Source organism: Triticum urartu, chromosome 6 (genome assembly GCF_003073215.2).
Source record: "Triticum urartu cultivar G1812 chromosome 6, Tu2.1, whole genome shotgun sequence".
In the NCBI taxonomy this organism is placed as follows: Eukaryota; Viridiplantae; Streptophyta; class Magnoliopsida; order Poales; family Poaceae; genus Triticum; species Triticum urartu.
The window spans coordinates 459,482,307-459,494,294 of NC_053027.1; the positions used below are offsets into that span (position 1 = coordinate 459,482,307).

General features: G+C 47.8%; 1 protein-coding gene across 4 annotated transcripts; it reads right to left on the minus strand.

Annotated features, from left to right (window-relative positions):
• Positions 1-7,930: 7,930 nt before the first annotated feature.
• LOC125514192 (formin-like protein 6) lies at positions 7,931-11,492 on the minus strand. Of its 4 annotated transcripts, none has more exons than XM_048679474.1 (3): positions 10,330-11,481; positions 9,929-10,006; positions 7,931-8,199 (listed from the first exon to the last, which is right to left on the minus strand). In XM_048679474.1, exons 1-3 carry the CDS (start codon positions 11,114-11,116, stop codon positions 8,135-8,137), a joined length of 930 nt encoding a protein of 309 aa, XP_048535431.1. In that variant the 5' UTR covers positions 11,117-11,481; the 3' UTR covers positions 7,931-8,134. The 4 variants fall into 4 exon arrangements, 1 of the variants encoding a protein (XP_048535431.1); XR_007286304.1 differs by lacking the exon at positions 7,931-8,199 and adding an exon at positions 10,115-10,168 and having other exon boundaries at positions 9,926-10,006; positions 10,330-11,492; XR_007286302.1 differs by lacking the exon at positions 7,931-8,199 and adding an exon at positions 10,115-10,196 and having other exon boundaries at positions 9,926-10,006; positions 10,330-11,492.
• Positions 11,493-11,988: the final 496 nt, after the last annotated feature.

The following is an 11,988-nucleotide window of genomic DNA, read 5'->3' on the forward strand; positions in this document are numbered from 1 at the left end:
TTCTCCGGTTCCATGTTATTCGAAATGAGTTCGTTAACAAGACTTGATCAACCTTGTTAGTGGATTCCTTTTGATGATCATGAGATGGATGAAACTAGAAGGCACAACCTTCTGTACCCCACTTTTACTTTCTGTTATTTATATTAAATAAAATAAAAATAGTATTTTTCTGTCTGTTATCTGATTATCCGTGCAATATAAAAATAGCCCGAAAATAAAAGTTCTCCAAATGCCCCGAAATTTAAATATGATTTTTTCTGGAATATTTGAGAATATTTGGCACTGAGAACACAGCAGGGGGGTCATCCACCTGGCCACGGGGGTGGTGGGCGTGCCCTACCCCCTGGGCGCGCCCCCTGCCTCGTGGGCCCACGGTGGCCCTGCTCCACTTATCCTTTCACCCACACACTCCTTCTTCCTCCCCCAAACACGAATATCCAACTTAAACTCGAGTCCAAGCTCATTTTGCTGCCATTTTCGATCTCCTTGCTCAAAGCACCTCTCACAAAACTGCTTGGGGAGATTGTTCCTTGAAAATAATGAAGAGACTTTTGAGGGGCTCATTGAGCCAAAGCTCGAAGGAAAAGGCACAGAAGCCCAAGTATAATCTGCCTCGCACCGCGGAGGTTCGATCGTGTGAATGGCCTTCCGATGATTTATTGAGAGCGGCCGGGATTTATGAAGATTTTTTATGAATTGGCTAAGAATGCAGGCCTCACCGCTTTCCTCCACGACCAACGCGATCAGTATCTCTTACTCACAAATATCTTTATGCAAAACTTTCATTTCCATTCTAGGAGCTCACCACCTACGGTGGAGTTTTACTTATATGATGAGCATAAGGAGATGTCACTTTATGATTTTTGTCGGGTTTGTTTGGTCCCTTCCAAGGGCATGACAGAGGAACCACATCGCAGCAGTGTGGATGGGTTTATTGATATCATCACTGTAGGGGAAACGAGGAAGGTTTCCGATGCACAAATCACTAGCATACATTTTCCTGTTTTACGCTATTTTGCATTATTTGCTAGTCGTTGTTTAATCGGTCGCGAAAGCTGTGGAAACCTTAGTGTTCCTGATATTATTATTTTGCTCCACGGTTTATTCAGTGATAACTCTGTTAGTATGGGCGGCATTATTGCTAAATGGTTAAGTCTGAACCGTACAAAGGGCCCCATCTTTGGAGGCATCTATGCTTCACGCCTAGCTGCACATTTTAATATACCTATTAGGCATTATGAGAAGGAAGAAAAAGTGCTGCCTCGTGTTTATTTAGATTATAAGAGTATGGTGGCACATGATTTTATTGTTAAGAATAGGGAAGGAGAGCTTAAATACAAATTGTTCTTTGATAAACATCATCCTGAGACTATTACCCTGCCTGCTCCTTCCTTGTTTGATTTATCTGTAGGCCAGTACCTTGTTCCGTTAGAGGCTATCCATGCCTATCGGAACCCTACATCAGCTGCAGAGCCAGAGCCGGAACCACAAGTTGATCCTCCATGACAGTCTAATTACCAGTGGGATCCAGAGATGATTGCCAACCAGTGGCAATCAGAGTCTTCTTCATCGCAATACGACCCCAACTGCTATTATGGATATCCGCCAGGCCAGCCGTGGCCATAGACCAACTTAGGCCAAAAGCCTAAGCTTGGGGGAGTACATATTTCTCATCAACATTACATTTATGTTCACACACTCATTGTTAGATGTCGGTGCTCATAATTTTTCATTGTATCATCCATGCTAGTTTATTTTCCCTTTTATGCTTACTTCTTGTGTGTTTAATAAACCTTAAGAAAAACCAAAAAATCGGTTGTAGCTTTTAATTAGTTTACTTTCCATGCTTGTTGTACTAATTAAAAAGAAAACCCAAAAAGATTTCATGTTCTTCTTTTACTTGTTGGGAGCTCTCCCGTGTAAATAGTTTTATTTCTTTTCTTTTCTTTGGGGGTCGATAGGAGAAGACCATAATTAAATTGTTGAAGTGGCTCTTATATGCATTATTGTTGATCTGACAAAAGAGCCCATATTGCATTGTCTTCTCCTGTTTACTGAATGCTTGCAGATTCCAGCTTAGTCCAATGCACGTGCACTATTATTATTATTATTATTCACACTATTCGGTCGTGCAAGTGAAAGGCAATTATGACGATATATGATGGACTGACTGAGATGAGAAAAGCTGGTATGAACTCGACCTCTCTTGTTTTTGTAAATATGATTACTTCATCATTCCTGATTCAGCCTATTATGAATAAACATGTTTGCAATGACAACTAGAGATCATAGTTTCTTGTGCCATGCTTGATTAGCTAGGAGCTTATAATGGTTTACCTTGCGTGCCAACATGCTATTAAAATGGTTGGGATGTGGTATGATAGGGTGGTATCCTCCTCCGAATGATTTAAGTGACTTGACTTGGCGCATGTTCACACATGTAGTTGAAACAAAATCAACATAGCCTTCACGATATTTATGTTCATGGTGGATTATATCCTACTCATGCTTGCATTCGGTGTTGATTAATTTTAATGCATGTTCATGACTGTTGTCACTCTCTAGCTGGTCGCTTCCCAGTCTTTTGCTAGCCTTCACCTGTACTAAGCGGGAATACTGCTTGTGCATCCAACTCCATAAACCCCAAAGTTATTCCATATGAGTCCACCATACCTACCTATATACGGTATCTACCTGCCGTTCCAAGTAAATTCGTATGTGCCAAACTCATAACCTTCAAATTAATATCCTGTTTTGTATGCTCGAATAGCTCATGTATCAACTAGGGTTGTCTGTATCTTCCATGTTAGGCGGGTTATTCTCACGAGGAGTGGACTCCGCTCCTCACTCACGAGAAAGCGTCTGGTTACCGGGATGCCCAGTCCCATGCTTTATGCAAATCAAATCAAAATAATTGCAAACAAAACTCCCCCTGGGACTCTTGTTAGTTAGAGGCACTCGTTGTTTCGAGCAAGCCATGGATTGATGCTTGTTGGTGGAAGGGGGAGTATAAACTTTACCATTCTGTTTGGGAACCGCCTATAATGTGTGTAGCATGGAAGATATCGCCATCTCTTGGTTGTTATGTTGACAATGAAAGTATACCGCTCAAAATATTATTCACCTCTATTTCAAAACCGAGCTCTGGCACCTCTACAAATCCCTGCTTCCCTCTGCGAAAGGCCTATCTATTTACTTTCATTTTGAGTCATCCTCCTCTTATTAAAAAGCACCAGTTGGAGAGTGCCGTTGTCATTTGCATTCATTACTGTTAGTTTACATTGACTATGACTTGACTGGATCTCTTTTACCATGAATTACAATGTCTAGTCAGTCCTTGATCTTTAAAGGTGCTATGCATTTATGTTTTGCAGTCTCAGAAAGGGCTAGCAAGATACCATCTTGTTATATCATATTATGATTGTTTTGAGAAAGTGTTGTTAGACAAGATTTATTATTATTGCTCGCTGGTTGATTATGCCATTGATATGAGTAAACTTGAGACCTAAGCATTATTGTGAATGTGGTTAGTTATAATCTTTGCTGAAAACTTGAATGCTGGCTTTACATATTTACAACAAGAACTAAGAGAGTTTGTAAAAGTTTTTCTTTATCACTTTTAGTTTATCAACTGAATTGCTTGAGGACAAGAAAAGGTTTAAGCTTGGGGGAGTTGATACGTCTCCGTCGTATCTACTTTTCCAAACACTTTTGCCCTTGATTTGGACTCTAACTTGCATGATTTGAATGGAACTAACCCGGACTGATGCTGTTTTCAGTAGAATTACCATGGTGTTATTTATGTGCAGAAACAAAAGTTCTCGGAATGACCTGAAACTTCACGGAATAACTTTTCGGAAATAATAAAAAATCCTTGCAAAAGATGAAGGCCAAGAGGCCACCACCTGTCCACGAGGGTGGGGGGCGCGCCTGCCCCCTAGGGCGCGCCCCCCTACCTCGTGGGCCCCCCTGGAGCTCCTCCGACCTCAACTCCAACTCTATATATTTGGTTTCAGGGAGAAAAAAATCAGAGAGAAGGATTCATCGCGTTTTACGATACGGAGCCACCGCCAAGCCCTAAAACCTCTCGGGAGGGCTGAACTGGAGTCCGTTCGGGGCTCCGGAGAGGGGAATCTGTCGCCATCGTCATCATCAACCATCCTCCATCACCAATTTCATGATGCTCACCGCCGTGCGTGAGTAATTCCATCGTAGGCTTGCTGGACGGCGATGGGTTGGATGGGATCTATCATGTAATCGAGTTAGTTTTGTTAGGGTTTGATCCCTAGTATCCACTATGTTCTGAGATTGATGTTGCTATGACTTTTCTATGCTTAATGCTTGTCACTAGAGCCCGAGTGCCATGATTTCAAATCTGAACCTATTATGTTTTCATCAATATATGAGAGTTCTTGATCCTATCTTGCAAGTCTATAGTCACCTATTATGTGTTATGATCCGTTAACCCCGAAGTGACAATAATCGGGATACTTACCGGTGATGACCGTAGTTTGAGGAGTTCATGTATTCACTATGTGTTAATGCTTTGTTCTGGTACTCTATTAAAAGGAGGCCTTAATATCCCTTAGTTTCCGTTAGGAGCCCGCTGCCACGGGAGGGTAGGACAAAAGATGTCATGCAAGTTCTTTTCCATAAGCATGTATGACTATATTCGAAATACACGCCTACATTACATTGATGAACTGGAGCTAGTTCTGTGTCACCCTAGGTTATGATTGTTACATGATGAACCGCATCCAGCATAATTCTCCATCACCGATCCATTGCCTACGAGCTTTCCATATATTGTTCTTTGCTTATTTAATTTTCCGTTGCTATTGCTATCATCACTACAAAATACCAAAAACATTACTTTTACTACTGTTACCTTTTGCTACCGTTACCACTACTATCATATTACTTTTCTACTAAACACTTTGCTGCAGATATTAAGTTTCCAGGTGTGGTTGAATTGACAACTCAGCTGCTAATACTTGAGAATATTCTTTGGCTCCCCTTGTGTCGAATCAATAAATTTGGGTTGAATACTTTACCCTCAAAAACTGTTGCGATCCCCTATACTTGTGGGTTATCATTCGTGCCCACCAAGAAGAAGCAGTTGTTCACCCAAGACAAGGCGGAAACCAAGCAGGTACCAGTCAGTGAGGACGGGCCTTCAGGAGCCACCTTTACCATAGGAGCCGGTCTCGACCGGAACAAGAAGAAGCTTTGGTGAGGTTCTTGCGCACGAACAAGGAGATATTCGCGTGGGAGCCAAATCAGCTGGTAGGGGTCCCAAGGGAGGTGATCCAGCATCATCTAAGGGTATGCCCCAACGTCCGCCCCGTGAAGCAGCGAGCGAGACGGCAATCCATTGATAAGCAGGCCTTCATCGTCCAAGAGACACGCAAGCTGGAAGCGGCAGGTGCCATCCGAGAGGTTCGGTACCCCGAATGGCTGGCGAACCCTGTCGTGGTGCCGAAAAAAGGCGGGAAGGAACGGATGTGCGTCAACTTCACCAATCTTAACAAAGCCTGCCCTCAAGACCTGTTCCCACTCCCGCGCATCGACCAGATTGTTGACAACACCGCCGAGTGTGACCTGCTATGCTTCCTGGACGCGTTCTCAGGGTATCATCAAATCAAGATGGCGGTGGAAGATGTGGAGAAGACGGCCTTCCTGACACCATGTGGGGTGTACTGCTACACCTGCATGCCCTTCGGGCTGCGCAATGCGGGCGTGACTTTTCGGCGGTTGATGCACATCGCTCTGGGGCGGCAGCTCGGGAGGAACGCCAAGGCTTACATCGATGACATAGTGGTCAAGTCTCGCGAGGCAAGGACATTGATTGAAGACTTGGAGGAGACCTTCCAGAGCCTGCGCCAAGTGAACTTAAGGCTCAACCCGGAGAAGTGCGTGTTCGGTGTCCCCTCTGGCAAGCTGCTGGGATTCCTTGTATCCCACAAGGGGATCGAGGCAAACCCGGAGAAGGTCAAGGCTATCGAGGACATGAGCCCGCCGCAGACCCTCAAGGCTGATGTAGCGTGGGGTCAGGAAGGCGCAACAGAGGCATCAGCGGTGGAAGGCCAAGCTTAGCAGGGTGGCATCGCAGAAGCTCCTGAGGACACCAGGGTCTCAGGGACCCTTCCACCTCAGGATATGTCCCGATCTCCGCAGGACCCGAGCCTCGACAGCATGCCAGCCCTCGTCGAACACCCGGTGTACTTTGTCAGCACCGTACTGCGAGACGCGAGAGCACGCTACCCCATGCCCCAGATGCTCCTGCTCGCACTCCTGGTGGCCTCACGCAAGCTGCGACACTACTGCCAGGGCCACCCCATCAAGGTCGTCTCAGCCTACCCACTAGAAAGGATACTTAGGAGCCCTAACTCAGCCGGAAGGGTCGCAGAGTGGAACATCGAGTTGCAAGCATTCCAGTTGGAGTTCAGCACTACCAGGGTCATCAAGGAGGGCGCACTCGCTGAGTTTGTGGCAGAATGGACGGATGCCCGACACTTGAGGAAGGAGAAGACCGGTCCACCTCCCCAGGAAGTGAGGCTCCGGATGGTTGGGTCATGCATTTCGATGGCGCCTTCGCACACCAGGGCGCGGGGGCTGGAGCAGTGCTAATCTCGCCCACCCAGGACAAGCTCTACTACGCCATGCAGCTCTGCTTTCAGCACGACGAGAAGGTCTCCAACGACATCGCGGAGTACAAAGGCCTCATAGCTGGTCTGAAGGCCGCAGCGGCCCTAGGGGTGAAGCGCCTCACTATCAGAGGCGACTCACAACTCCTCGTCAACTTCTCCAACAAGGTGTACGAGCCGAAGTACGAGCATATGGAGGCCTACCTCATGGAGGTGCGCAATATGGGGAAACAGTTCTCGGGCCTGGAGCTGCAGCACGTACCCCGGGGCACCAACAAGGAAGCCGACGACATCGCCCGGAGAGCATCCAAGCGGCAACCGCAGGAGCCGGGCATCTTTGAGGAGCGGCTCTTCAAGCCATCAGTTGCGCCACCTCTTTCAAGCACGACCCAGCCTCGGGAGGAGCTCCCCCAGCCCCCGGCCATGGGAGCCCCGACCTGTGGACCGACCTCCGGAGCTCGACTGCTCTTGGCGCTCGAACCTCAGGAGGAATGCTGGACCAAGGAATTCAAGGAGTACTTAACGCATGGGACGTTGCCGGAAAAGGAAGAGGAGGCGGAGCATGTGGCCCGGCAAGCCACGACATACTGTATCCAAGACGGCGAGTTATATAGGAAACGACCGAACGATGTCACACTGCGCTGCATATCCAGCGACCAAGGAAGGGAGTTGCTGATTGACATACACGGCGGGGACTGCGGACACCACTCGTCATCACGGACCCTCGTCGGCAAGGTGTTCCGCAGTGGATTCTACTGGCCTACAACACTCAACGACGCAGCCGAGCTGGTGAAGTCTTGCGAAGCCTGCCAATTCCACGCCAAGCAAATCCATCAACCAGCTCAGGGCCTTCAAACTATCCCGCTCACATGGCCGTTCACAGTCTGGGGCTGGATATCATAGGCCCGTTCCCTTGGGCGCCAGGGGGCTACCATTACCTCTATGTCGCCATCGACAAGTTCACCAAGTGGGCGGAAGTGGAACCCGTCCGTACCATTCCAGCCGGCTCTGCTGTCAAGTTCATCAAGGGCCTCGTGAGCCGCTTCGGGGTCCCCAACCGCATCATCACAGATAACGGTTCGCAGTTTACTAGCAACCTCTTCAAAACCTACTGTGCTAACCTTGGAACGCAGATCTGCTACGCTTCGGTGGCCCACCCCAGGAGCAATGGCCAGGCCGAACGTGCTAGCTGTGGCACCCCGGCTCAGAGAAAACCAGAACGCCCCGTATTCCATCCTAGAGATCGAGGTGAAGTCTTCTGGAATACGTCACTGCTTAGCATAGAACAAACCAGCTCTCTATTACAACACGAATATGATTACAAGGGTTCCGATATTACAATGAATAACATCGGCATGGCGACACTACGCCAACCACGGTTGCTCTATACAAGCAGCATAATACTTGAAGCAGCGGAGCAACTACTGGCAGCGGAACAATGAACGACGATGATGGACTCCAATCCGCGGGGACTGTGGCTGGAACATTTATCCTAGCTCGCGAACACAGGAACAACACCAAACAAGCAAGCAATCCAGGCACGACCTGCAAGCTGGCATGACACGCCAGGTCAGTACATTGAATGTACTTGCAAGCTCACAATAACCAGAAGCATTCAAGACAAACAACAGCATGGCAGTTACAGGTTAAACAGGAATTAACATGAGATCATTATAACAACATGACATGAGCACATGATATCCAAAGTAATACTCCAAATAATACCAGATACCATCATGAAAATATCCACTAAGAATCCAAAGGCAATATGAACCTGATACAGCTAGAACAATATGAGCATAGCATGAACATATAAATCTGACGATACTAGCATGCAACATGATGACACTATATGCACCAATTATTCTGCTCGGGTTATCTCGTAACCATCACGCGCATCACTTACCCACCTCAGACATTACACGATCATCTCAGGATCAAATCAAGCTTGGTATAAACAATACCGTAGTAATCATTAAATGACCACAAGGAGCTTGATCTTTACCCATGATTTCTCACACAACATCACGAATATCCAACAACTCGGTATCCTCGATACCACGGTGATCATTACGTCGATCACAACCAAAGTAACTCGTGATCCTTACGGCGATCACCACCAAAGTAACTCGTGATCCTTACGGCGATCACCACCAACTTATTTCATCATTGAACTGGGGTTGTCATTAATCAAGTTATTATTAATACTGTTGACTCACGGTGGGACCGACACGAACTGGGTCCTTATCCGCGGGCGCGGCTACCGATAGATTTAATATACACTCAGCAGAGGTAGCACACTGTACCCACACCACGGAACCCATGGCCTCGCACTCCCATTCGGGTGGACCAACGGCGTTCTGACAAAACCGATCTACTGACGTGACACTCTCCCGGCCACTCCGACCCACTCCCAACTGGGCTAGTCCTGGGTGGCCCCGTGTCTACCAAAGACACCCCGACCACCGTCATGGTCAAAACTCCCTCACGGGGACCGGATCCATAAAACTAAAAACAACGGGCACACAAGGTTATGTCTGCTTACCGGGCCAGGGTACCGCACGCCCATAACCTTCCCTAGTTGGAGGCACCGGCGAGATGCACGACAATAGAACCAGTTAGGACCTTACCCATCCGGTAAGTGTGGTTGCACTGGCTAGTTTCGATCTGGCGGCACCATGACTCAACCAACAGTTGTTCAAGTTCAATTAAATCCGGTTAAACTTGAATGCAAAATGCTGAGCCATGATAAAACAACATGATGCAATTACAATGCATGAGCATGATATCAACATAATCACGGGATGCAACATAACTATCCACCACATCAACTATGAAATAATCTCCAACTAAACATGACATAATGACGAGCATAAATATTACAAGTGCAACACTACTCATAGCATAACATGACCATTATCATCAACCATAAATAACATACAAGAACTCATCAATAATATCACTGAGTAATACTTAACCAACTAACAACAACGGAACAATGCCTATTAACAGTACTCGGTAACCGACGTTAGTCATGCACCGAAGAGCATGAACAACCCAACATGTACTACTATCTAGCATGGCAATATGAAAGCAATACTAGCAACTAGCAGGGCAGGATAAACAGGTGCATAACAACATAACAAACAAGTAAGCACAATCCCAAAAGCATTTCCGAAACAATGATAACCATATTTTGAACAAGCAATCATTTAAGAAATATTCAAGTTGAAAACAATGGCTACTGCATGACTATCATGCAAGTGGGTATTGTGGCTTGCCTGGGGTGACGGAGACTCCAGGAAGAAGTGCGGTGAAGCCGTGGAACGAAACGTCGGACGGTACGTTCTCGGAGGGGGCTGATTAGAGGCAAGGGAAAAATGGTCATTTTCACTGTGAAATCACCTAGTGAAAATGTTACCGAAATATAGAGCTCGACGATACGAAGAAGTGAGCGCTGGTTTCACCTCAATCGGAGTTACGGTTGAAAAGTTGTGAAGGTTGGAAGAACAGGGACCAATCTGTGAAAATTTTATCACCAACGGGTCCCTGAGTGGATAAGACAAAAACATATTTCGGAAAATACGCTTTCTGACTTAGAAAACGTACTTCAGGCCGAAGTAGAAACGAAATACAATTTCATTGGAAGAAGACGTACTCGGGTGAATGTGTTTCCACTTACGTGACGTGGCAGTGGCGGGGTCAACGGGCAGAGGATGACACGCGGGGCCCACCTTATCCTTCTCTCTCCTCCCCCTGTCTTCTTCTTCCTCCCGTGCCTGGCCACGACAGGAAGCAGAGGAGGATGACAGGGGCGCTGCCGGCGCTGGGGCGGCCAGTCCAGGCCAGCTCCAGCCAGGGTGCGGCCCCGCGTGGCGCGTCCGTCCAGAGGGTCGGACGGCCCCGGGAAGGAGAGGAGGACGCGGGGCGGAGGAGGACCGAGGAGAGACAGAGGGCGGCGGCTGGCGGTGGTCTTTGGCGATGTGGGCAACTCCGGCGAGGGACAAGTGGGTGGGACGACTCAGCGGAGCACGGGGAGGACGGTGGTGGAGTCGGGAGGGAGAGAGGAGGCTCGGATGGACTCGGTCGGTGTGGTGACCGAGAGCAACGGCGACGGCCAAGCTCCGGGAGGCGCAGCCACGGGGCTCTCCGGCAAGGGGCAAGGGGTTGGGGCGAACCGCGGGAAGTAGATGAAGGTAGTGGAGGGCTTGGGAGGAGGAGAGGGGGGATGCGGTGGCCGGAATGGAGACGAACTCCGGTGGTGGCCGCGGTGGCCGAAGAAGAAAACGGCGAGGAGAGGCACTCCAGTGGGGGAGGAGGAACGGGGAGAGGATGGTGAGGTGCGGAGGGGTTCGGGGGTCCTTATATAGGCGCGGTAGAGGCTTCTCGAGCTCACGGGCGAGCTCCCGACCAAGCTTTAATGGCGGGCAGAGGCAGGGCATGGCACGGGCATGACGTTTCCGACGCATTCAAGGCGAACCACGACGAGGAATCGATGCAGGGCGATGCAGTCGATCAGGGGGAAGCTCCAGGACACGAATTGAGGTCGAGACAAGAAGGGAGGAGACGAGCATAGTGGCCGGAACAAGTCAGAGCACGCCTGCAGCCAGGACACAAGCGTGATCACCACGCTCACTGGCACAAGAGGCGCTCTTTGGCGTGGCCAACCATGTCCAGTGGATGGACCCTGGTGCCCTTAGTCCAACTGAAGAAATAAATCGGTCCAGGGGAAAGAAGAGATTTGCACTTAGCTCCAAAAGTAATTCAGTAACAAGGTGTTTGTAACTTTCTGTGGTTAAAACAGCAGGGTAACAAGGTAAAGAGTTTGTCTGGCGATGATCACACACTAAGTTGATGCTGATCACCAAAACGCAGACTAAGAGGAGGAGTTTAGATGGTGGTTGCAGTAGAAACTGCAAAACTGGCCAGAATTGGGGATTTGGATGATGCACTCTCATACTGGATCTCTGTGAGCTGAAATTTGGCAGAGAGGGGTTTTATGATTATAAGAAGCTTCTGTAAAACTTTCATGCCCTTTAGAAATACCAAAGTGGCACTTTCTTCACAAAGCTTCATTCTGGACAAAAACTTGGAAAAATTACACAGGGTAATTGCTTCAACTAATTGAGGTAAAACTTGTTGGGAGTAGTTGATATAGGTAGAATCTTGTCCTGGTAAAGTTTCAGCTCAATTTAAGCAATATAAAATATGGCTGCTTCACAAACTGAAAATCTGACCAGAAACTAAGATTTGGAGTTAGGCTCACATAAATGAGTTACATGAGCTAATATTTGGTGGAGAGTCATTATTGGACCCTAGAAAAGACCCTGCAAAATTGCAA